The 26139-nt window shown below is 56.1% G+C and overlaps 1 protein-coding gene and 1 long non-coding RNA gene across 5 annotated transcripts; one reads left to right on the forward strand and one right to left on the reverse strand.

Moving 5' to 3' along the window:
- Positions 1 to 1594: 1594 nt before the first annotated feature.
- PTMA (prothymosin alpha) lies at positions 1595 to 10632 on the reverse strand. Of its 4 annotated transcripts, none has more exons than XM_064666110.1 (5): positions 10479 to 10632; positions 6335 to 6406; positions 5558 to 5654; positions 2940 to 3013; positions 1595 to 2474 (listed from the first exon to the last, which is right to left on the reverse strand). In XM_064666110.1, the coding sequence occupies exons 1-5, from the start codon at positions 10521 to 10523 to the stop codon at positions 2427 to 2429; spliced, it is 336 nt and encodes a 111-aa protein (XP_064522180.1). In that variant the 5' UTR covers positions 10524 to 10632; the 3' UTR covers positions 1595 to 2426. The 4 variants fall into 4 exon arrangements, with proteins under 4 accessions (XP_064522180.1, XP_064522182.1, XP_064522181.1 ...); XM_064666112.1 differs by having other exon boundaries at positions 5564 to 5654; positions 10479 to 10631; XM_064666111.1 differs by having other exon boundaries at positions 5558 to 5651; positions 10479 to 10630.
- Positions 10633 to 13103: 2471 nt separating this feature from the next.
- Positions 13104 to 19608, forward strand: LOC135419575 (uncharacterized). The gene is made up of 2 exons (XR_010433048.1): positions 13104 to 17161; positions 17876 to 19608. It is a non-coding gene; the product is annotated as an uncharacterized LOC135419575 (long non-coding RNA).
- The last annotated feature ends 6531 nt before the right edge of the window (positions 19609 to 26139 follow it).

The following is a 26139-nucleotide window of genomic DNA, read 5'->3' on the forward strand; positions in this document are numbered from 1 at the left end:
TGCCCCCTGGAGCCTCACTCCTGTGCAAGCAGGGTCCTCACATTTCAGTGACTCTTGGAGCCAGCTCTCATCTACTTGGCTGCAGAAACTTATTTGAATAATTTGTCTTGCAAATCTGCAAGTACCAACTTGAATCTTGCACCGGTGGAGCCCATCCCATGGGATCCCCTCCCATCGAGGTTGCAGGAGCTGTGCCTGTGGCAGCTGTGACGAGGGCATGGACACAACTCCCAGCACTGCACCACAAAGCACCACCCAGCAGCATGGTGACACTCAGCCGCTCCCATGTCAGATCCCATGGGGGACATCGGAGCACTGGATAACCAAACCTGCCCCCAGCCCTGCCAGGAGCTCCCCATCACCCACTAAATCTGATAAGCTATCAGCCAGCACCACAATTAGTGGGACAATTAAGGACAAAAAGCCAGATTTTGAGCTTATTTGCCACCAGTGTAAGTACAGGATAAGTGACCTGGCTGCTCCCAGGGATCATGAGGATCTGTGACCCTCCCAGCCACTGCATTAAATGCAGTTGGTTCCTCTCTTTTTTTAAAAAAAAAGTAAAATAGGAATCATCTCCCAGCATCTGAACACTTGACTGCCGGGATTGCAGTGTGAGAGGAGGAAACGAGACCATCTGGTGAGGCTTTGGCACAGCCTGGATCAGCAGGGAAAGGGAACTCCCTGGAGCCCAGGCGAGGGTTTGGGAGCACAGATACAAGGCAGGTTCCTGGTCTCCACACACCTGGCAGAGCAGGCTTGAGCTTTTCCAAGCTCCAATGCCCTAGAGGAAGGAGGAAAAATGAATTGGAGGAAGATTAGGAGCAAAGCAGCAGAGGCTTAGTCTAAGTTACAGCATTTTGCTTTGATTAAAGCAGACAGACAAACCCCAGCTGCCTTCCCAGGGTCCCACCACCAAACCTCTACCCTAGCATTCCACCAGTTGCTGGGTGACCAGGCTGGAGTATCCCTCTGGGATCAGTTCTGGCTGAATCCAATCCCTGCTGCCTCCTTCAGCACTTGCATCCTACCCTGTTTGCCAGTGATGCTGTAAACAAGCCCCCAGGGAGGGAAGGCATTTGCATAGCCAGAGCTCACTACTCCACACCTGGGGGTCACTCACCTGCAGCAGACACTGCAAGGAAGGATTTTTGGGGCGGGTTTCTCATCCCCACTGCACAAGCCAAACAATCCCCAACAAGTTTGGTTGCAGAAGGACAATCGCTGAGCAGCCCATTCCCACACCCTCCAGCTCACTGCCTGCATCCCTGATGGTTTCCCAGTCTGACCCATCCCTACTGCTTGCCCAAGGCAGCCAGACCATGCGGGATCATGCAGAGGCCATGCTGGAGACTCAATTGCAGCTCTCTACAGGAATACAGCCATGAAAACACGCTGCCTCCCCTGTCCCAACAGCAGCAGGAGGACAGCACAGCCCCCAGGCTCTCCCCATCAACACCCTGCACCCCTCTACCCTCTTCTCTCTCTTCCCAACCCAAGTCCAAAGCAAAGAAAGAAAGAAGAGAAAAGGGGATAAAGAAATAAACTAAAACAAATGAAAACCAAAACAAAAAGCAGCAGTTGGGAGGCAGCCTTGTTAGGACAACTCAGCAAAATAAAATTCCGGTTTATTGTTGGACAACATTGTTTCACACATACATCAAACAGGCCAAAAAAAAAAGAAAAAAATAAAAATAAACAGCAACTTCATAGACAGAAAAAAAAAAAAGAAAACCTTTTTATCTTTGGCCTTGCCACCTCATACAAACCACGATCTATGGTACAGCTAAAGTACATACACAAAAAAAGTTACTGGAATGCTCAGAATAAGATTGTAAATTTTTTTTTTTTGCATTTTTGTCTTTTTTTTTTAATTTTTTTTTACAAGGTTTTGTTTTATTCTCCTTTGAGATAATGGTTTGGGCCTGGTCACACCACAAGTAAAGTCAGAGATAGGTAACAAGAGAGATATACACTTCAAAGCCCCCCTTTTGGTCAATCCGAGATCACTTAAAAATGGCGGACCTCCTAACAATATGTACAAAAATATAAAATGTAAATAAAAAATACAAACAAATTCTCCTTTAAAGTACTTTTAAGAAAGAAAGCAGGGCCTTGAAGTTTTGGTGCTTGGGGGGGAGGGGGTCTGTGGGGGGAAGGGGGGTCTTTCTCTCCCCGCTAACGGGCGAATCATTTCATGTTCGTTGAGTGGCAGCGCCGCGCCGGGGGGCCGGGGACGGGGTTCACTCTACTTGGTGAGGATGACCACGGCGGAGGGGGGAAGAAGGGGGGGGCGTGTGTGGGAAAAGGGAGGTTGCAACAGGAGTCCCAAGGAGGGGACCCGAGGGTGAAGAGGACGCGCTGGCCTTTTTTTGTTGGTTTGTTTTCCTCCTTATTTAAAAAAAAAAATAATAATAATTTGCTGCCTAGTCATCTTCGTCGGTTTTCTGCTTCTTGGGATCGACGTCGTCATCCTGGGGGGAAAGCAAAGCCATCAGGAGAGGGGACAGGGTGAGGGGCTGCTAGGGGCTGGTGAGAGCCACACAAAGGCAGAGAGTGAGGCGGGGGAGGGTTTTGGGTCCCCCTCCTGCCTCAGGGACAAGGTCAGAGCAACACAAGTGTTTCTCCCCCCTCAGGCAACATCCTCTCTCACGGCCAGCTTGGGGAGCCTCTGAACACCCACCCCTGTCCCAGCCTGCCATGAGCACCCAGGGGCTCCCCAACCCAGGACCGGCAGCTCCATTCAGTGGGAGCAGACACCCCACTAACCAGGCCAGTGTATAAATACATGGAATTGGGCTGTGTCCCCAGAGAGACACAGGGAGCGCACAGGCAGGGCATCCCAGCCCCGGAGCCAGCCTGGCCTCTCCAGCCCCACTGACACCCTTTAAGCCCTCTAGGGACATGGGTGGCTCTGAGGGGTTGCCTGCTCTTCCTACCTCATCATCCTCAGCTGCCCGTTTGCCTGTGGCTCCCTCAGCTTCGTCGTCATCATCACCGTCCTCTTCCTCACCTGCACGGAGGGGAAAGGGAGGAACGTGAGATCCTCTGGGAGAGTTCCAGTACCATGCACCTCCCATCTGGATTTAATCCTGGCTCAGGCCCACACTGCAATGCCATGTCCCATCTCCTCAGCTTGCACAACCTCTGCTCAGGACAGCAGGTGATAGAGGACACAGTGGCTTTCCTGGCATCCCCCGAATGACTTGACCCACCAAAGGGGAGATAAGAAATTGGCAGCATCGAGTTTGGCTCACACTGTGCTTGTAACACAATGGGATGGTAAAACCACCACCTACTATGAGCACCAAAATCATGGCAAAAATGGGGGGAAAAAAAAGGGAGAGGAAAAAACTTTCTAGTGGCTGCTCTGCCTAACCACTCCAGATTACTTCTGCTTCCCTTCGCAGCTATTAGTCCATCTTTAATGAGTTAAGAGAGCCAGAACGCATTAGTTCTGAGTCAGAACACTTTCTAATTATCAGAACAGCAAACAAATGCTTCCAACTTATCTTACAGCCAGCCAGGAGGATGAGCGGAGAGCTCTGGGCTTTGACCCACTTTGAGCTCAAATAGGCCAGTGGATCAGAACGACTGAGTCAGTCACCTTAGGCCAGTTTTGGGGGCTCTGGAGCAAGACCAGAGGCAGAACAGCTTCTCGGCTGCAGAGACGAGTCTCTTGTGTAACAGGAGACCCTACTAAAACTTAGAGCGTTAAGGCCAGTAAGCTGGCTTTAAATCCCTGCCACGAGCCACACGTATGGACAGCCGGGGGGATTAAGGTCAGCCCATCCTCCCTTCCCCTCTCCTCTCCCCGGCGTGTGCCCAGCCGTGGCGTGGCCCATGTGGCGGGAAGGGCCAAGATTAGCTCCCAGCAATGGATCAACACCCCAGCAGCCATCACATGCACGGGGCCAGCCAGCAGGTCAGGTGACAGTGCCAAGCTGATTGGGAGCATTTTTAGTTCTTTGAGCTGCTTTAAGCAAAGCAAATAATGAGATGGGATGGAGAGATGGGCGAGGAAAATATACCCTCAAGCTCTCCTCTGCTGTCAAACTCCAGGAGTCTGGCTGCAAGTCTTGGCTAAAAAAGCTGATGCAAGCTGTACTTGCTGCCTTTAAATCTCTCTCCTGCAGCGCTCAGGTGCAGCTCTCAGGCAGGGATCGCCCGAGGGCAGCAAGCGTGGACAGACAGAGCCCATGCCAGCGGTCAGAGCCCGTGCCGGATCCCTGCAAGGCATCAGCACCTCCAGGCACTCTGTGCCAAATCATGCCTGTGCTCGGTGAGCTGGGAAGAGCAGGGCTGGCACTGCGGGACCGAAGCTCCCCAAGCTTGTCACAGCAGTATCCAAGCAACACTTCCACCCCACACATGCGCCTGCAGCACACGCATCCTCCTGCTCCTGCCCAAGGGGAGTGGGGAGAGGCAAGTATTCCCCATCTCTTCCACCCTCAAAGCAGAGCTGAGGGTAAATGGGCTCAACAGCACATAATAGCACTGCACTCTGTCCCCCATGGTTAACATCTCAAGTATGAAGAGGGTCACGATTTCCAGTTTTTCCCAGTGAACCAATTCCTACCAAAGCACACAGCAGGCTGCTGTGAGAGTGCCACTCCAAAGGAGGCAGCTTTCCCTGCTCACACTATTTGAATAGTCACTGGTCTAATGGTCATTGAATTTCTAGCCCTGTCCCTGTCTCCTAAAACTAACCATCAGGTTAGTAGGTCAGCACGTAAACCAAAAATTCACAGGGGATTAACCTAGTAACAGCTAATCAGGGCCCCCAAGCACATTTCAGCATAACAGGAATGGTTTTCTCCCAGCCTTAACGAGCGATAAAAATAAACAACGTTATTCATCCAAGCAGATCTTGGGAAAAAAATAATAGCAGGGAGGGTGAGAAGTGATTCGGCAAGTCACTGCTGGATTTCTGGTCGCTGCTGCCAAAACCCACTTCCAGGCTGGGTTAGGTCAGGAAGCAGGGGAGGGCAGGGAGACACGGGACATTGCAGACAGGGAAGGTTCAAAGCAAGCCTGTCTACTTCCATTGGAGGAGCAGGCAAGAGCCACAGGTTCCTCTGCCAGTTTCCATATAGCCCAGAAAAGGGCTGGGAGAGGGGGCCACATAAGCCTCTCAGCACGCTGCTCCACAAACAAGGATGGTGAGCCATCCTCTGTGCCTGGGCAAGGTATGGCCACCCAGGGCTGTCCCTGTCCCACTGGCCGGGGCTCACACCTGCAGCGGCTGCTGCGATCACCAGAGTCAAGGGCAGATTTTACTACTCGCACGGAAGGGCTAATGCGCTTATTCAGCGCCGCGGTGCGGTGCCGTCTGGCCAGAGGGAGGGAGGGAGGGAGGAATCTGCCCTCAACCTGCTGGAAGGGATTCAAGGCTGACTTCACTCCCAGCACTCTGGGTGAGTGAGGAAGGAGCGAGCCTGGCTGGCAGGAGCCGCCTGGCCGCAGCCGCGAGGGGGAGATGCTGCTCTCCAGGAGCCTGCTGTCCAGGGCAGGACACAGCCACGGGATGGGGGTGGGTGGAACAAAGAAAAGTTACCATCACCCTCTTCCTCCTCGTCCTCTTCCTCACCACCTTCCTCTTCCTCTTCATCTACTTCGTTGTCAGCCTCCTGCTCTCCGTTTTCCTCGTTCTCCTTGGCAAGACAAAACATCACTTAAAAAAATGCACCGGGGAAGGGAGAAGGGGGAAGAGATGTTCAGCACAAGTGCGTGTTCCCACCTTTCCTGCTGAAAGCAAAGCACCAGCCCACCGGAGCCCTGGGTGCGTGTCCCACTTCCTGCCTGCCTCCACTCAACCCAGACAGCCCAGGCATGAAGGATCAAGCCTATAGTAAAACTCGGGGCTGCAGTTTTGAGATAAAGACTGCAGAGGGTCTTGTGCCACATTGAAATGTGGCACACTGAATTTCCCCTGGGATGTCAAAAATAGAAGACCAAGGGGTTTACTTGTACACAATGTGTTTCCCTGCTCAACTGGTAGTAACATTGTAAATCCAGGCGTTCTTTTCTTTTTCCTCTTTTTTCAGTCCCTAGAGAGGAGGTGGCACTGGACAGCCTCACAGGGCTGTCAGGGAGGAGATCCAAGCCCAGCCCTTCGCTTCTGCACACACATGAACTCTCCACAGGCTGGGAAGTATCTGTGTAACAGGAAGCGCCAAAGGTTCGAGGGCTCTGCAGGGCTCAGTGCTGCCATTTGAAGGGGTCTCATGAGCAGGGCTGGGGACAAGCTTGCAGCAAAAGTAGGAAGAGAGAGGAAAACGAACAGGCATTGGTGTAAGGGCTGCCTCTCCCTGCAGATTGCAGCCATACTCACAGCATTGCCGTTGGCTGGTGCATCTCTGCCATTTTCTGTTTCTTCAACAACTTCCTTCTTCTCTTTTAGATCCTGGAAGGAGCAGAAAAGCAGAGAAGTCACCCCGATTCCAGTTGCCTGGGTCAGAGAAGCTGCAGATCAGGTGTGAAAAACACAGTCTGAGAGCGAGTGCAGGAGATGGTTTCTCTTCACACCGATTTGTTCTGTGATTTGGTCGCCACGTTCTGGCTCCTCCTTGGGAACGGGAAAACATGGGGGCGAATCTCAATCCAAGTGAGCCTTGCCAGAGAGCAGCTATCTAAAAAAGAGACTGCTCTGTTTCACCTCTGAGCTCCCAAACAGACAGAGCTGGCCGCCTGCATATGCTCAACAGCAGCAGAGCTGGCTGACTGCCCATCTTAGCACAGTCCACGCAAGCTCCTGCAATGCCATGGAGAGCCGGCAGCCCTGTCCAAGGGACAGGCTCTGCCGCCCCGGGGCTGCGGGCAGCCATGGCTGCTCGGTACCTTCGCCGCAGGAACAAATCCCAGGGACTCATTAGCAGGGGCTGTGGTCTCTGCCCTGCCTGGGGAAAAGCACACAGCAAATATTACACGCCTGGTCTTTCTCACAGTGGCAGAGAGGAGGCTCCGGCATCCAGCTTGCAGCTCTAAGTGTAACAGGATGGGGTGGGGGAAGAAGTCTATTTTTACACCGCTCCAAGAGCCGTGCCTGGCTAGTTCGGTTCAAACCTCCACAGCGAGCAGAGAGAGGAGAGCAGGAGCTTGTGTGTTTTCGCTATTGATCACTGTCAAAATGTCATGCCAAGTCGCTCAGCAAACAGGCTGAGAGGATCCAACTTTATGTTCCCGCATAAAGAACACTTGGATTTAACACTGGCATCTCTGCTTGCATCCTCCTCCCCTTCTGTTCCTTCATCAGCTGGAGCGAGATGCTTCAAAGGAGCGCTACCCTAGCCAAGGAAAGCAGAGGCCCTTCCCCAGGGCCAGCAGCACAGCCAGCGCCAGCAGCCACGAGGTGTTTAAAAGTTGCTGGGAGCTCCCGGCTCCGCTGTGGTGGCTTTGCCCCCTCCCGCCTGCCCTTTGCGGCGGCCGAGCCGCCCACGGAGAGCGAGCGGGCACTTTCACTCCCGCAGAGCCACTGTCTCGTGGGAACATCAGCAGGGAAGAGCACGGCCCTGGCTCTACTGCGAACATTACTCGGTTCTGGGAGGGTTTCTACTCCCCTGCAGGCTGCTCAGGGAAGGCAGCGCAGGCATTTTAAGTACCACCAGGGTACTTAAATGCACAGATGCTGTTACCGGAGACAGCCAGGCTGCCAGCTGAGGAAAGACTTTCTCTAGAAGAAAGCTTTGGGGTGACAACACCTGTTGATCAAACCTCACCTAAGCAAACCAACCCAGGAGCCTGGGGTAAAACAAACACAGAAGCTCCCTCCTCTTTTCACTGCTCAGACACAAATCCCAGGCCATCTCCTCCATGCTACCCAGTTCCATCAGTTTTACACCATCAGTAGCTCCAGCTTCCCTATTCCCCCAAGCCTGATCACAACCATTTTGCCTCTCACACACCATTGCACTGCAACCGCTGCCTCACACCAGGCACGCGGGCACGAGGGAGGTAAAGCACTTCCCAAGTTAAACACAGCAAATCAAGCAGTCAGAATTTCCACATCTGTACCCGCTGGTTCTTTTTAAAAGAAGTTGTTCACAGAATGTAAGCAATTCTCCCAGTGAAGGAACAACTCACTCTTGGACATTTTAGCTGGACAGATCTTCAGCTCTGACCTTTCCCGCACCACTGAAAATCCTCTCAGTTTAACCACCATCACGATGCCAGGTCATGAAGTTTGTGCTAGCAACAGTGTTGCAGAGAGCACCACAGTTTCTCCCTTTCCCAGTCCAAGTCCAACACAAACAGACGTGAGCAGGAGCCTCCAAACCGGGAGCCGGTACAGCAGCAGGGCTGCTTCAGCGCCAAGACTGGGACACAGCCTCTAATTATAGGTGTGGTGAGGCTGTTTGTCTACGGAATAGCAGCGCTGTGGAGCCGCACACCGCCGCTCTGGGGAGCTGCACCTTCTCCCCGGCCCTGGTCCCGGCAGGATCCCGGTGGGAAGGGCGGGAGCCGGGACCTGCCGCAGCCGGGACCTGCCGCGCCTCCCGCCGGCAGGGGGCACCCCCGCGCCGCCACGCGCTCGGCCGCCGTTCAAACCGCGCGCCACTCTGCGCGCCCCGCTGATTGGCCGGCGGCCAGCGCGGCGCCCCGCGGGCTGCCGGGAGCTGTAGTCCCAGCGGGGGCGGACTCCGGCGCCCAGGGCCGCACGTGGTGGGCGCCCCTCGGCACCGGCCGGGGGCGGCGCCGGGGCGGGGCAGGACCCTCCGGCCCCATCCCCGCCTCCCGGGAGCGCTCCGGACGGCGAGGCGGGACGAGGGCGAACGGCCTCGGTGACTCCGCGCCTCTCGGGGAAGAAGGAGGGGGGGGTCACCTTGCCGCCGTGCGCGCCTCCGCTCGCCCGCTCTGCGGCGCGGACCCCCGTCCGCTGCCGGGAGGGCGAGCCAGGGACAAGGCCCCCTTCCCGCACACGGTAAAGGGCAGGGGAAGGTTAACGGCGAACTTGGCCCGGTTCCCCCCAGGGAGGGATGGGGATCGACCCGCCTCGCCACTTCCCGGCAGCGGGAGAGCCGGAGGCGGCAGGGACCGAGCGGCGGCCCCGGAGCGGAGAAAAGGCAGGCGGGATGGGGGCACGGCTGCGGGAGCGGGAAACAGAAGTGAAAACGAAATCTGCCAGAAACGACGTTTTGTTGGCTGTTTCTTATAAGCCATCCCCCCCGTTGTATTGTTTTTTTCCCCCTCCAACCGCGCTTCCCCCGGGAGCGGCGCGACCCGCGGCCGGCCGGGGCGCGGGGTGAGGAGGCCACCGGGCACGTCTCCCGCCGCTTTCCCACGCACCGGCCCGGGTCGGGTCCTCCCGCAACTTTCCCGTCCGCGGCTCCGGACTCGGCGGGGCGCACGGCGACCGCTCGGGGATCACGGTCCCCCCGGGGGACGCTCCGCCGCCCCTCGCAGACAAAGGCGTGCGCCGGGAGCAGCAGCGCGGACTCCCGGGAGAGCCTCTCCCGCCCGGTACCGGCGCTCCCCAGCCGCTTCCCCTCACCTCCGGCACCGAGCCGCAAAGTTATCCCGCTGCGAGGAGCTCGGGCCGGAGCCCCCAGCCCCACTGCATCTCCACCGTGGGGGTACCCCCGTCGGGGCAACTCCGAAAATAGCAACGGACCCCTCGGGCAGCTCCAGCGCACACCCTCCACCCGCCCCACCTCGGAGGGCGACTCCGAAATAGCAACCCCCCATTAGGGGCAGTCCCAATAGAGAAACTGCCCCCCCCCCTTCCGGGGGGGGCAACGCCGAAATAGCAACTGTTCCCCTTCCCCGAGGGGTAACACCGACACCGCAATCGCCCCTCCCGCATCAACCGGGCGCAACTCCGAAATAGCAACCGCCCTCCCACCCCCCTTTTCGGCAGCAACTCCACAACAGTGACCGCCCCCCATCCCTCCAGTGCGTGTTCCGGAGCGCTTCCCCCCGCGCCCCCCCGCAGGGACGGGGCCGAGCGGGACCCAAGTTTGACGGGGCTGTCAAGCTCCCGCACCGCAGATTGAATGAGCGAGCGCTGCCGGGTGCCGGGGCACAGCCGTGCGTGTCCCCCCCCCCCGGGCTCCTCGAGTCCCTCCGCGGCGGGACGGCCGGCTGCTGTTCCCCGCGAAGGCTGGAGGGAGCGGGACGCGGCGCGGCGCGGCTCAGCAGTACCGGCGAGGGCGGCGAGCACGTTTCCCGCACGCTGTAGACAAAGGAACGGCGCTGGCAGCCCCGCACGGCGAGCACGGCGGCGCCGGCTCCACACCGCGCCGCGCCGCCAACTTCAACGCGGGGGACGGAGGGGGAAGGGGGGAAAGGAGGGGGTGGGACGGGCAGGGGGCAAAAAAAAAAAAAAAAAAAAATTACCAAAAAAAAAAAAGAAAAAAAAAAAAAAAGGAGAGAAATCGACAAAAATCCGTCGGAAAGAAAAATTAAAAGGGGGGGAAGAAAAAAAAAAAAAACAAAACCCAAAAAAACCGCGGGGTGCGAGGCGGCGGCGGGTCGCTCACCTTGGCGGAGATCTCGGCGCTGGTGTCCACGGCCGCGTCGGACATGGCGGGGGCGTGCGGGGCTGTGTCGCGCGGGGCTGCGGCGGCGCGGGCGGGCGGGCAGAACAATGCCAAGATGGCTTTGCGCGAGCCAGTGGGGACTCACGCGGCGCCGCCGGCCCCTCTTATAGAGCCGGGGGGCGGCGCGCGCGCTGCCCCGCGCCGCGCCCCATTGGCCGCGCGCGCCGCGGCCGCCGGGCGCCCATTGGCCGCGGCGCAAACAATGGGGCACGGCCGCTTAAAGGAGCCCGGCGGCGCCACTGCGGCGATGAGTTGGGGCCCGGCCTCAGCCGTGTGGGCGAGGCGCGGGGCGCCGGCGAGCGCACAGGCCACGCCCCCCTCCCCGCGCGCTGCCCCCGCCCCCGCCGCCTCCGCCCCGCCCCTCCCGCCGTGTGAGGCGGCGGGAGCGCCCCCCCTCCCTGCCCTTCCCCTCACTCCCGCCCGCCGCCTGCGGAGGGGTGCGGGGGAAATAACAAGAGTTAAAAATAAGAATAATAACAGTAATGCGGGAGAACCGGCGCTGCGCGCCCTCCCCGCCCCCCCGCTCCCCCGAGGCTGCCGGTGGTGCCGGGGCAGCCCCGTTTCCTCAGTACCCCGCTAACCGCCCCCTCCCCAGCCTCACCAAGCCGTGTTTTCGGCCCCGCGGAAACTTTGGGCACAACAACGGCGGCCGCCCCCGGGGGGAGCGGGGAGGGGCGGCCCGCTCAGCCCGCCGCGCAGAAATGCGGGATTCCCACCCGTTTGCTTATTTTACAGTTAAAAAAAAAGAAAACGAAAAAAAAAAACCCACGCATCCAACCCGCCTCAACTGCCCCCGCCTTGCGCGAGCTCAGGGCTTGGGGCGCACCAGGAGTTTCCCCACGCTCCCCTTCCGCAGTCTCCCGTTAAAACACGGCCGTGCTCCCACCGCCCGCAGTCACCGGGGCAGCTTCTGCCCCCGAACCCCCCCCGCCGCGGGGTAACGGGGCACTGGCGCCGCGAGTGAGGGAGCTCTGCCACACTCAAGATGGCGCCGACAGCCCTTCGCGGGGCAACGACACGGTTGTGCCACCCCCTGGGAGCCGCTCCGCCACCCGCAACGGCCCCGAGGGCGAGATAACGCCGCGAGCGAACGTCCCCCGGTGCGGAAAGCGCGAAGGAAGGGGCGAAAAGGTGCGAAAAAGCGCCCCCCGGACGGAGCAGCGCGACTGCCACACTCAACATGGCCGCCGGGGCGAGGCCGATCTTGTCCTCGGAGGGCGGGATATAGCGATCGGGTGGTGCGGATTGGCCGGCAGCGCCGGGCGAACGCTGTGCTGACGCTTTGCGGCTTCTTATTGGCTGAGGCGCCTGTCTGTCAAGGGCGAAGCGGTTTTGAAAACCCGGAGGCGGAGCGCTGGAGCGGAGTAGGGGTTGCGTGGTCGGGGCTCCGGGGCGTCTGCCACGGGCAGGGTTGTGGTGGTCCCGGTTGGGGGAAGCCGGGCGGCCCCAGGGTTGATCCCGCAAAGCTTCAGGAGAGCTGCGGAGGAGCCATGGCAGCCCCTGCACCGCCTGGCAGCGGGCGTCGCGGCACGAGGCGTCATGGCTCCGCCACCTCTTGCCCCATCCCCACGTGCATGCCGCGGGTGGACACAGAGACGGGGCCCCGCTCCCACGGCAAAATGTCCCTCCCACGAAGCACAGTAGCACCATAAACGGGCTGGGTTTTGCCTGGGCGCGCCACGGAGCGCTTTTCCCCTCAGCCTTCGCGTCCTGCCCCGTGTGGGAGCTGCCCTGAGGGGATGGCGGCACGGGGGTCGTGAGGGCCGCGGGGCGGTGGCGGGAGCGGGAAGCACCGCGGCGGCTGAGCCCTTGTGGCACCCGCTGACCCTCGGGCTGACCCCGGCCCCTGCCCCCGCCGTTTCCCGGCCCCAGGGGCTGCGACCCCACGAGCAACTCTGGCCTTGGATCGGTCGGCACAGCCCTGCCCCGCTCACGGCTGAGGGGCACCGCCTGTGTTTTGCCAGGAGGGACTTTTTAGGAACGATGGGTTTCCCACGTTGGGACCTTCTGGGGATGATGGATTTCTCACGCTGGGACCTTTTGGGGACGATGGATTTCTCACGTTGGATGTCCCGCTCTGACCTGGGCGGGAGCAGGGCGAGAACCTCTCCATGCGCTCAGGGGAAGGAGAGGGCTGTGGAAACCGGGATTTCTGGTCGCTGCTGGCTACGCCTCTCGCTTGGAGTGTTCGAGACAAGGGCAGCTGCTATTCCCGGAGACAGGACTCTATGGGTTTGGGACAGGTTGCTCGCAGGGCTGGAGTCAAGAGCGCCCTCTGCCACAGCCCAGCCGGGGCTGGCGGGTGGCGAGTCTCGAAATGCGTCCGAAAGAGGAAAGGAAAAAAAAAAACCACCCAAGCCCAGCCCGAAAAAAAAAGCACTTCTGCTATAACTTGGCTTTAATGCGTGCCTTCTCCTCAGACTGGGGATGTTTCTTTGAGCTTGGGGTTCCCACGTTTCAGGAAGAGTTAAAAAAAGAAAATGAGATGTGGGATATTTCAGGAAGAAAATTTGGAATCTAGGAATCCTCAAGGGATGGTCACACCAGGATCTCACAGAGGACAGGGGGCGGGAGGGGGGAGGGGGAAGAAGGGGAGAGAAAAAAAACAACCAAGCTTGGAGTGGAAGCAAAACTGCCTTAAACCACTTCGCGTCGGAAATCCATGTATAGCCCTCTCTGCCGTCCCTCCGAGCAGCGGGATAACCCGGCTGGCGAGTGCCCCTGTGCGTAAGGCAGGGAGAAGCAGGCTCAGCTCGGCGCTTTATGCCTCAGCAGTCCAAAAAGAAACAACAACAACGAAAACTGTTGCCTCTAAAAGGCAGCTGCTGCTTTACCTCTTCTCCACCCCTCTCGGCGGCCGGGGCTGGGCAGCGGCTCCACAGGGAGCGGAGAGAGGAGAAGGAGGGTGGAAGGGGACTTTGTGAAAGTGCCCGATCATCGGGGACAAGAGTTTCCAGGGCTGAGCTCTGCCTGGGACCTCACTCCGTGTGCGGCGGACGATCACTTTGGCAAAGGAGCCGAGGTGCTGGAGGAGGCAGTAGGAGTTTTCCCTCCTCGCTGGCCGTTTCCCTGGCTCAGCAAGTAGCAGCCTCTCTAATCCCCGGCGAAGATCATGCTGCTCGGGCGATTATTTCATCGCGGCAAGCTGCTCCTCGGAGGAAATTCTCATTACGCTCTTCGGAGAGGCAAGGGAGGGGCGACTGTCACTCAGCTGCTCTGGAAGAAACAGAGGGATGAGCCTGCAGCATCCCCGGGCTCCGGCGCATGAGACGTGGTAGTGTTTCTAGGTCAGGCTGGTGATGCGGGACATGAAGCTGTCAGAGATGACATCCTTGCTGTGTCACCTTCTGTTCCTCGATGGGCAAGGGTTGCACGAGGGGGCTGGGGCTTTGTGGATGTTGGCTCTGGAGGAGCACTGCTGGGGAGGCTGGAGGGGAGGTGGGAAGGAGCTTCATGTGTGCTCATAGGAGGGAGAGGAGGTGTGTAGAGAACTAGAGCCGGCTCATGGGCCCAAAAACCATTTTGTGAGGCTGTGGGGCCAAGGCTGAGACCTCACTGCAGGAGGCAGAGACTGTGCTTGGAGAGCACTGGCTGCCCCAGCCCAGGGAAGGGCTGAGGAGGCCGCCCTCCTCCCCGTGTCCCGGGCTGCTGCTCCTCCATCCATGCCCATGAACCACGTAAACAGGCGGGAACGGGGCCCTGTGGTGCACTTTAATTAAGGGATGGAGACATCGACTTTGCCTTTCCCCAGAAGATTGCAAAAGGCCCAGGCGGGCCCCGCACTGCAGCTCACGGCCATCCCTGCTCCGACACGCGCTCTGCCCCCTGCGTTACAACACACTGCTCTGACTCACCAGCCGTTCCCAGCCCGCTGCTCCCCGAGCCTGGAGACAGTGCAGGGATCCCCCAGAGGGATGTAGGGAGTCTGACTGCTCTACACCCCGCTGCCAGCACCCAGAGCAGGACTTGGTGGGCAGGACGTGGCACAGTCCCACCGGCATCCCCCTTGGGCACCTGCGTGGAGCCCCAGAGTGAGGACAGCATTCTAGGGGGGTTATCCTCTGTGACTGGAGGATCTGGGAAAGTCAGTGTGACCTCTCTGGGTTCCCTGACCCCCAGCAGGCAATGACACCATGGTCACTTGATGTCCAAGATGTTCACTGGCTTCTCTGTGACTCCAGGAAGCCACTGCCCTGGCTGACTGAGAGGTGGTGGCAAGGGAGCCCCCTTTCCTGCCTCCATCAGATGGGTTGTGACAGGAGCCAGGGCCAGGTGGAGAGCAGCAATACACCCCAACACTGCTCCTAATTCTGGTGCTGGCTATGGGCAGGGTGGGGATATGGCAGAGGGGGACCAGGGAAGCCTCCAGTTTGGGATGCTGACTGTTCCAGGGAGCCCACAACAGCAGGATTGGATCCAGAATCTCCTCCCTGGCTGCCAAGGGCCAGTGCCATCGATGCCATGGCCCAGAAGCCAGCACTTAGATCCCTGTCCTTCCCTGCCTGTGTGTTGGGACAACCTCAGCTCATCTGTGAGAGGAGCCCCATGGCCAGGTTTAAAGGCAGCAAAGCTGATTATTGCCTTTTCTCAAGAGAAGGGTGAGGAGGCCATTGGGACAACTTGCCCAAGAGGCAGAGAGAAGAGACCTGTGCTCCAGGGCATGGGCTTGATGAACAACAGCAGTTGTTTCTCTCTTATTAAAGTTTTCTGGTTTTCCCCTGTTTTGAAGGCTGGTTGTGACTACAAGTCATGTATCAGGGCAAGGGCCCATCACACGGCGATTACACACCCACACCCTGCCCCAGGCCTGGGCCTTGGGCCAGAGACACAGTTTCACTCCTCAGGGCTCCCATCCCACTGCTAAAAGTGATGCGCGGGAGATATTTGAAAGGAGAGAGAGAGGAAGGTGGGAGGGAGGAGGCAAGTCCAGATTCTCTTCCCTCCCTGCCTCTTCCCAGCACTTTTCAAACACAACACCTTTGCAATGTCTGCTGGAGGAGGGAGAACACCCCCTGCACGTGCCCAAGGCTGGGTGTGTGTTTGGGCAGGGATTGGCACATGCTGTGGCCAGCCCCAGGCACATGACCGCAATCCTGCCCTGCTCTCTGTCCCTCTTTCCTCCCACTGTCCCCAGCAGGACACCACCCAGAGCCACTCCACAGGAGTCCCCACCCAACCAGAACCACTCTTCTGCCCCAAACCAGCCATGGGGTGTCCATGGCTGTCATCCTGCAGGGAAAACTGTGTGGAGAGCCACCGCTCCTTCTTATCCCTCCTTGCTGTGCCGGCACACCTGGGAGAAGACGGACACACAACGTGCACACACACACTCACAAAACCAACCCCAAATCTGGATCAGTATCAGAGAGAATTAATTACTGGCTCATGCATATTCAGATGAGAAACTCAGCTGAACCTGGCGGTGCCTGGGGCGGCCCTGGAAAGGAGAATTCCTCTGGAGAGATATAAATCACCGCTCCCCTCTATCACTTTCCCTGTGGAGCGCTACCTCCTGGGGAAGACTGAACCTTGATTTCCTTTTTTCCCTCCTTCTTCTTCGTTTTCAATCTGCGCGGGGCCCCTGTAATTACAATGGGCTGCTTTAGGGCTTGAGTTATTTATTGGGTAACAGCGACACACCTACCCAGCTCCAGCCGCCTGCCTGCCCTCGTGTCACGGCTTGTCCTGCCTACCCAGCAGCACCCCCGTGCCGTGCCATGCCGTTCCATGCTGCTTTAGCTCAAGACAGCATGGGCAGCAGCAGCAAACAGGGACCACCAGCCTTACATGATCCACTAAAGACACATCCATGGTGGTGTAGCCCCTGGAAGCAGGGGCAAGAGCTGGCTCTTGTTTATTGCAAAACACTGAGTCACACACATGTTTGGGATGCCCGGAGCTCACACCAGTTGTGAAATCCTTGGCCCCATTTTACAGGTGGGGAAAGCAAGGCACAGAGCAGGGAGGTGATTTCCTCAGGGTCATCCCCAGACATCGGAAGAAGAAACAATTCCTCCAACCAGTGTGTGACTGGGAAAGAAAACACCAGCTAAAGCACTCAGCTCAACACTTTGGCTGGTGGGACCTGTCCCCTGTGCCTCTGTTTTGCTTCCTGGTGGGAGTCCTCTGCCCAGCCTCAGCTCTGCATCCCCCTGCTCAACCCCGCTCCCCCACAGGCAGCCCTGTGTGCTCAGAGGAGGCGAGCACTCAGGACTGGAGACCACATGGCTGGAGGGAATTAAATAATTGATGGACCAGAAGTCTCAAGCAGATACCGAATCTCCAGGGGCAGCATTTGAGAGGCAAAGCAGAGCTCCGGACAAGACCCTTCTCTCTGATATGATGCCAGTGTGTCTCATTCCTGCTCAGGGCTTCTGGTGGGCTGAAGATGTCGGCTGCCGGGGATGGGAATGCTCCTCCACTCGCCTCACCTCCCAGCTCGCCCCCCACACTGCTGGAGCTCTGGAGGGACTGGCCACCTTCCAGCCAGGCAGGGAGGAGCCAGGGGAAAGAGGCCGCTGCTTCCAGGCTGAAACCCTCCTGCATGGGATGGTTCCCACTGAGCAGCACTGTCAGAAAGAGCAGGCTGAGCAGGGAGGAGGAAAGAAGTCTGCTAAATCAAGGTGGGTGCTCGGCTCTTCCCTGTACAAGAGTGTGGGGCCACCAGAAAGCATCAGGCTCCACTCCAGAAAGGGACAGCCCTTCTGCCATGGCTGAGCTGTGACCTTCTTGCTGTGGGAGCATGGAGAATGGCTTAAAAATTTACAGGCGAAAAGCAACTAGATAAATTCAGCATAGAAATTGGAAGAAGTTAAATCCAACTGTCCCACTCCCTGTTCTGGAGGTCGCTTGGCTCCAAAGCCTCTGTGGGATTGGGTGATAGCCCCTTTCCTGCTCCCTGCCCTCAGCATCATGGCAGAGGTGCTGGTCACTCACTGCTGGCACAGCCACACTGGGCATTGGGGGGTCACAAGCTGAGAGGGGCAGCCCCCTGTGCAATGGCCGTGGATCCCAGGCATCAGCCTTGCAGGGTTGCAGTGGCAGGAGAAAGAGGTTTTCCCACCCAAAGCACTGATCCAGAGCTGGCAGGATCTGCCAGGCTGCAGTATGAAGCATCCCTCTGCATTAGACATATTTGTCAATATTTAATCCACCAATAAAAGCAGTGCATGACCAAATTGAATATTTAATTTAATATACACTAACCAGGAGCCTGCTGGCATTTCACCCAATGGAAAATGTTTGCTGCCCTATCTATCTCTCTTTTTAACAGATCTTTCATGAAAAGCTGGTTTTTTTTTTTTCTTGGGATTCATTCATTTTTTTTTTTCCTTTAGGTAATAACACTATGATCTAAAATTCAGATCATTTACCAACTCAGGAGTTTAATGAACAAGCTGTTTGAATAACCATTTGGACAACTATTAAAAAAAAAAGGAGAGAAGAAGAACCCATTTAAAACCTTCAAAATAGCCCCCCCTCCACCAACTTCAGTAATTTGCAGAAGAGCAGTTCCTTCATTTTTTTTCCCTCAGCATACCAGATGAAACAGTTGAGAGTGTTTGAAGTTGGCAAGAACTGCATTTCTAGCTACTGATGTCATGAAAATATAAATTGGCAGATTTTTCACGCTGGGTCAACATGTAGCGATAAGCACAATGTCATACCTTTAGGAGCAGTATTTGTTGGTAAACAGATGGGAAGCAGCCTGTAATGTCCATAGTCAATAGTACACAGCCAATGTGCATTGGTGGGGTGGCTGTCAGAACACTAAATTGTGGATCTTCCTGGCAGAGCCTGGACCATCCTGTGCACCGACACTGTTGAGCCCGTTGTGGGCAAAACACCCAATGTGGAGAATCACAACGAATAATTTAGAGAGCGCCCTTCTTCAGCGCTCTTAAAACTGCCCATTGACTCATTGCTGCTGCTCCCGTTTCAAGCAACTGGAGGAATCCTTCCTATTTTCCATGCCAAATATAGCAGTTTTTCCAGAAATGCTCAAACACACAAGCCAGGAAGTTTCCCTTCTCCGGGTGAGTCACTGGAAGTTCAGGCTGCAGTTTCGTGATTGCTTCAAGCCGATCGAAATCTGTGCTGCTGCCAAAGGAGCCGTCCAGCTCTGCCGGTGAGCGGCCTCGCTCATTCCTCGTGTAACCAAAGTTGGATTAGGGAAGAGTTGAGGACGAAAACAAATTCTGCCTTTTTCTTTTTTTTTCTTAGAATGAGGTTGATTTTCAATCAGATTGTTTGGCCAACTTGTCTCATGGCTCTACAGACTTGAGAGGGGTCTTGTCTGATCCAGGAGGTGTGTTATAAGGATGCTGCTTCCATCAGAGTGACTCAAGGCAGAGGCAAAGGGGCTATGGACTCCTAATCCCAGGATGGGAACACAGGGAAGATTTCTGCCTGGGAAGGGATTTTCTTTGGTGGCATTTCTCAGATCCTGGATGATGATGTGACTTGCTGCCCATTCCTTTCTAATTGCTGCAAACTTATGGGACCAATTTTAAACAAATTTGACAATGATGTGAGAAGATGATCCTAGATCTTCTTGTAAATGTCCTGGAAACAAGTGGCTAAGCAGATGGGGGACACTCACTAGCACCCCCCCAAGAGTCTGGACACTGCAAACTCAGACCTTTTATTAGTCACCAGAGAATCCACACCAAGCACCATGTTTAAAGTGTGGCTTTGAAGCTGCAGTGTCCCCAGTACTGCTCATCCCTAGGAGTGTAACATAGCTTTTCCCAGCTTTGCCCTCCTGCCCTTTCTTAGTGGATGTGGGGCAAGCATCACTCTTGCAACACTGTGCCCTGGGGTTTTGGGGCTGCAATCTGCTTCATGGGGCTCCCACGTGGGTAAACAAACCACGTGGTTTGTGTTTCCAGCGCTTGTGAGAGCTGCAGCTTTCATGGCTGGGGCATCCCCATGGCTCTGTGGCTGCTTTTAAGGAAGAGTAACTGAGGCCAGGAAGTGTCTTGCCAGGTGGTGTGGGTTTGCTACAAAGGAACTTGCATCTCTGGTGGGATATTTTTGGAGATCAGCAAAGCAGAACAGGTTGAAAATTCCTGCTCTAGAAACTTGCATTATTTTTTCCTTCCTCCCAATGTTTGTTCCATTATTTTTCAGAGACGGAGCTCACCTCTTTGTGGAGAAGCCTTCCTGACAGGCAGTTTCTTTGCCTGCTTTGGAAAGGCATCCCTGCTTGCCTCTGGTCTCTCCCTCCCTCCTCCAAAGGAGCCTCATGGCCAGAGTTTGCTCTTGCTGGCACTGATCCAGACAGGCACTTATGCAGGTCACTGCTCCAACTCGGAAGCCAGTGGATCACTCCCAGGCTGCCCCGGGGACTAACAGGTTTTCCTGCTCCATCTCCTGAAGAAGTTGAGGAAGGGAAGGGGGTGTCCGAGCTACAGCCAGAGCTGGCTCTGGTGCCGGTCTCTAGGTGAGCTGTTAGAGGTGCTGGGATAGTTATTCCCTACCTATGTGACAGTGCTGTCCTCAGGTTCTGGCACCCCAGGGTGGCAAAGCCACTGGAGTGGGACATGGCAGATGGGCAGTCCAGGCTAGGAGGGTACCCACAGACAGTGGCAGGCAACAGGGCAGCACTGGTCCATCATGGACTGCTGGCTGCCACCAAGGAAAGTTCCTCCTTCCAAGGGCTTTGCTTCCTATCTCCAGTGTTTCCCATTTCAAAGGGGAAACTGGAACCAGGCTTACTATGAAAGCCTCTCGGCAGGACATGCCACCGTCCCTGCCTGCCCTCCTCCTCCCCAGGGTCCCTAGGGGATATGACAAGGACCAGATGCTCTCCACCTGCAACTCCCTTAGGTCCCTACAGCTCCTGCCCCGCCATGGGTGCATCTCCCACGCAGGGGCCAGGCAGGCTTTGGGACATTTATGGTCCCTTCCCTGATCTGTATGACTCAGGATATGGGGACAGTTTGAGAGGGGGGCATCCCACAGTGTTCCCCTCTCCTCTGCTCACCTGCAGCAGCTTAACTCAACGACTTTGGCTGCCCTGGTGCAACAAGGACTCCTGTTTCTTGTCCCCTGTGATGGGGGCCTGGGTGAGATGTGCAAACCGCTCAGGCTGGACACTTTGTGACAGCCAAAATCCACAGCTGAGAGCTGTCACAGGCTGGGCAGTAGGTGCCTCAGGACAGAGCAGAGATGAGGCAGCCAAGGCCCCATGGATCTGCTGTTTATCTCCACTTGCATGCTCTGGGTCAGGCTGCAGAAGAGTAAATCACCCCAACCTTCCCCAGCGATGCCGTTTCCAGTCCATCTGGGACAATGAGGTTCCACCAGTGCTTCCTGTACCCCACACATCCCGCAGCCAGTACCCCTGAACTGAGGTCTGCTCCTTAGCACAGCCGGGACTCTGCTCCCGTTCCCCGGCTCAACTGCACGGGGCTTTGCCCCAGGATGTGAATTTGGGTGCTGGAATTTATCCGCGGCTGTTTTGGCTGTGGCTGAACTCCACCTCCGGGCAATGACACGTTGTTTCCATAGTAGCTAATGGACTGGAGATGGAAGGGGGAAACACATACCCGCACTAAAAAGGGACTCGTGAGTAATGTGGTTGCTCCCAGCGCAGAGTAGGAACAACTTTCTAGCACTCGAGGAGCCTCTCCTTCGCCCGGCACCTGTGAAGTGTCAAGAGGAGAGTGTGCATGCACAGAGCTGTGCTCAGGGCAGGAGGACGAGGGGGTCCATGAGGGTGCTGGGGGATTTGGGGGTGCACAGCGCTGGGGAGGGGGCACGTGGTGGCTGTGCAGGGGCAGCCTGTGCAAGAAGAGGGGAGACATGGCAAACATGAGAGCCTGTGGGGAGGGTGCAGCACAAGTGGTGGGGACACATATGGAAGGCACGTGTCTGCGGGGGTGTCTGCACCTTTTCGTGTGTAAAGAGCAGTTCCCGGAGGGAGGAGGGAGCAGCCCATGGCAGACTTGCACTGTGGTGATCTGCTGGAGCTGAGGCTGTCACAGGCTGTAGTGTGGTTGGGATGAGGCAGGCCATGAGTGAGGGCCATGCTCACCCATGAGGCAATAAAGGGTGACAAGGACAAAGTCTGGAACATGCGAAGAGTCAGTGAGGGACGTCAGGACTCTTTGTCCCTGCTGGACTCCCTGTGCAGGCACTGGATGGGTTCTGGTGTAGAACAGAGGGTCAGTCCCGGCTCTGCTGCCAACCCACTCACAGCTTTCCAACCATCCCGGAGTCCCATGGCTCTCCAGGAGCAGGGAGGACTGGATTTTCCTCTTGTGCCACAGCCCTGGGCTACCCCCTGGCCAGCTGGGCACAGAACCGTGGGGCCACCACCCTTTGACATTTCCATCACACTCGGCTACACTATGGACAGAATCTACCCTCGGAGGGAACAGCTCCATCACTCCACGTGCAGAGACAAGCTCCTGGGGATGTCCTCGTGCCCACCTCTGGCTGGCAGCCCTGGCCAGATCCCTGCACCCTGGCTGCTGTTACAGCATTTTTCTTCCACTTGCACGTTCCCCAGCTTGTTCGGTTGCGTAGCTCCCGCCGTGTCCGGCTCTTTGTGTTGTTTGCTGTTAAGTAAATCACTGGCAGCTCCCCAGAGCGCTGGGTAATGGCAGGATAATTCCCAGCAAGACCCTGGTAATTCACTTGAAGGAAAGCAGAGCAGAGGAAAACAGCACTATTAGCCATTATCCTGGCCTCTCAAAGGCCTCCTCGCCTGCAGAAACGCTGTGTGGTGTGGCAGGCATGCCTGCCACAGCTCCCAGACACTGCGGGCCATGGGAGGGCCATGAGCAGCAGAAGAGGCCGGGTTTCAGCATTCTCTTGTCAGCCTGGACCAGCAGATGAAATGTGGGCAAGTGCCTCCACCTGCCATGGGCACAAGCAGGTTGGTGTCAGTCCTGGGAGAAGCACCCTGAGGACGGGAGCCAGGCAATGCAGAAATGCCCATCAGGCAGTGCAGCCCCACAGGATGCTCCAGCTTTGGGTCTCCCACCAAGAGTATGGGATGCATGGTTTGACTCCCATGAGGTCTCAAGTTGCAGGAGTGACCCTTCAGCCAAGAGTCACCTGTCCTGGTGCTCGCAGAGGTCTGGCAGCCAGAGCGTGGAGGAGGATGGCCATGATATTCCGGCTGCCATGGCTGCTGGTGGCTCCTATGGAGTTGGGGGAGCTTTGCCACCCACGTCAGCAAAGATAATGTCCTTCCCAGACAGTCTCAGCACCTTTTACACCTCCCTGTTGTTGACAGACCCCGATCCTGACTGGGGCTCACTGGAGATCAAGAGCATGGTTTCTGGTGGGGGTGTGCCAGGGGCAGCTCAAGCACTGACACTGCCCCACTGGGCCACTCCGCACCTGCAGGATCCACATCCATATGCAGATGTCAACACCAAACAGCCTCACCAGGCTCTCCAAAGAGCTCCAGCGGTGTTTCTGAGTTGCACAAGTAGATATATGGCACAGTGGGGGCATGCTGGGAGGGCAAACTCTCCAAAGAGCCTGGAGGGGGGCTCAAGGTGACAGGTTCCCTGCAGAAGCCACTTGCTTCCTTCCAGCTCTGCAACAGGGCACTGAGCTCCTTTGCAAACCTGTCCCTGAAGTGGCTGCCGGCGTTTCTGAGAGAGGCCTCTGTTTGCAGAACTGCTGAACTTCCCCCCCTGAGCCTCCCAGCAGCAGGAGGGAGCCTGCAGCCACCGGCACAGCCCCCTGCCTAGCTCCCTACGCCAGCACTCGGGAGGGCGAGGTGTGCTCCCGCTCCACCCAAACCCACGCTCACGCCCTTGGCATGCGCACACACACGGGCACCCACACACGGAGGAATGCAGACACAAAGGTGCACACAGGCTTATAGACATGCACGCAGGTTTTCTGATGCTTCCCACTGGTTGGCTCTAGAGTGAAGTCACGGCTTTGTCAGGAGCAATAAGGGCTTCCAGGCCAGGCGAGTAGTAAAAGTAGTAAACTTTAAGGGAAAGGGTTTTCTGGCTGTTTCCGCAGCAGCAGTCGCTGCCGTTGCCTGACAAAAGTTTTCCCTCTGCTCACTTTATGCACATTTGGTGCTGATTAAGTGTGTGGGACTGCAGCTCTAAGAGCATGGGGCAGCTCTGCTCCCAGCCACTGCAGATTGACCCACCCCCACCTTGCACGCCCACTCCTATCCAGGTTCCCCTTCTCAGCAGTCCAGTGGGATCTGGGAGATGCTTCCCAAGGTGCTATGGCTTTGGTTGCCCTTCCTGTGTGCTCCCCAGAAGTGGCAAGTCCATGGAAAAGAGTTGTGTTTTGATAGTCCACGTCTGCCCACGCTTCCCAGCAATGCCCCTTGCTTTGTGTGCATGAGGCAAGAAATGAGTGACCCCAGAAACACAGGGGGTTGCAAGGAGATTGGGAGCAGCCTGTCCCTCTTAGAAAACTGGGTTGCAGTGTTTGGGGCTGTCTCCTGAGGAGTGTTATGGTTGGCCTCAAATGTTTTGGGTCAAAGGAACAGGTAATGGTCTTAACTCTGGCTTTCAAGCTCTACCACAGCCTCACACCATGGAGCACCCAAAGACAAGGAAAGCTTGAAGTCACATCAGTAAAGATGTCAAAAGTCCATCTTTTTGAAATCAAGGGTGTTGCATCCATTTCAAAGATGTAACAATCATTCCCATAACAGATTCAAGGGCAAAGCATTCACCCTCATCAACCCCTGCGGCCTCCAACCAGAGATGCTGGCATGGGAAGCACAGGGCAGGTTTTTGTACTTTCATGTACTTTGCATGGGTTGCTGGAGGTAAATGTGGCAAAGCTGTGTGCTCACAGCTGTCTCCCCAGAGCAAAAGTGTTCACATCCAGGGTAGTGTTCTGCTGTGGGGCAGCCAGAAATGGTGGTGAGAAAGAGAGGAGGTGGCAGAGATGTGACCATGTCCAGAGGGACAAGATGGAAGTCTGCTAGCTGGAGCAAAGCTTTATGAGGGATGCATCAAGGTGATAACTGAAGGTGAGATTTTATCACCCCTAATTTACCCATCTATTACTGGGATGCCCACTATCATCAAGCAGGGTGGAGAACTGCCCTCAGTACACAGTTCATCCTCCTACCTTTCACCCATCCCACTGTGTTAGTGGCTTTCCACCAAGAAATAAGGAAAAGGAGGTAGTCTGTGTCCAGAGGTACCTCTCAGTTAATAAGACATCATCAGACAACCTGTTGGATCACTTGTGAGAGGACAATCGTGGCATAGCTGCCATAAGGCACCTGAGCAGTGCCAATCTAACGGGACTTCCCTCAACCACCATGATGTGTGGGCTCAGCCTCGGGCCTGGGGAGAGGATTTTGAGTAGGAACAAGTTCCCCAAGTTGCGACCTTCAAGGAAGGCCCTGTTCAGTCTTTTAGGTTGGTGATAGTTCTAGACACGTGTCAAAGATTTATGTATCAGAGAGGCTCCCAGGCCTTTGGTGACTCTGGGCTGGGGTTAGCCACACTTTGGCTCTCTGCCCTTCACTGCTTTACACTGCATATCAAGGGATCCTTTGAAGGCAGAGAGGAGGGAGGGCTGGATGAGCTGTTTCCCCAGCCCTGATTTCAGGGAGCCCATTTGCTTACCTCCAGTGAAGTAGGTGGAGGTGCAGTGCATTTGGGAGGATCAGACCAGAAAGAATGGCCACCCCTCCCATGTGGCTTCCTTTACACCACAGGCCATTGTATTTTGCCCACTTACTTCTACGATGGATGCCAAATCAAACACCTCTTCCAGAAGGGAACTAAGTCTTGATCTGGAGATAAACCCATAGAGTCTCCGTCTCTCATTAGCTGTTTGGTTCTGGTGATTAATCATGCTTCTTGTGGAGGAAGCCTGATCTTTTCTAATGTGGCTTTGGAATTTGGGCATTGGTTTGTTGCCTATATTAAAGCATTTAGCACTGAAATGGAGGTAATTAGGCTCCTGAGAGAGCTTTAACTTAAAAAACTCTAATTCCTAGTTAAGGATTTTGTCAGTTAGTATAAAGGAAAGGGTCATAGGACTTGAGATGAAGACGAAGGTGGACAATTCTGTTAATGGAGCAATAAAATGATAAATCTCTTGGTGTGTAAAGGTGCTAGATTAAAATGGGTGTAGAAGGAGCAATAAGGATATTTTAGCGTTGCCTATTCTCACAAGACTGTAACGAAGTTGGGCTGTGCGAACACCACCTTCTTTAAGACACTTGTGAGGTCAAGCACCCGATAACGACACACTAAGTGGCCCTAATGGTTCGACTAATGCGGAACTGATACGAGTGTGATGTTAGCCAGCAGAGGTAGGTATCCCAGGTATGTGCTGTGGGATACCTGCTTGGGGTATGTTGAGATGAATATGTACGTTTGGATTGCTGTAGGGGATCAAAGGGCGTGTCTGAGGGTTTTGTTTCCCAGGGTGAGGTCTCTGACACCTGTGGTGGATCTTTCTTCTGCCAAGCCAGAGAGATTGGGAACACGATGAGAAAAGGCTAGAGGTTTAACTTTGTTAGAACGTGTCCCTTATGTCGGCAGCAGGCTGAGGAGTTTGTGTCTTATTCGTTTCTCCTCTGTAAATGTTCGGTGTTACCTACAACAACTGAAATTAGCTTTCCTGTGGCCTT

This window comes from Pseudopipra pipra, chromosome 10 (genome assembly GCF_036250125.1).
Source record: "Pseudopipra pipra isolate bDixPip1 chromosome 10, bDixPip1.hap1, whole genome shotgun sequence".
Taxonomy (NCBI): domain Eukaryota; kingdom Metazoa; phylum Chordata; class Aves; order Passeriformes; family Pipridae; genus Pseudopipra; species Pseudopipra pipra.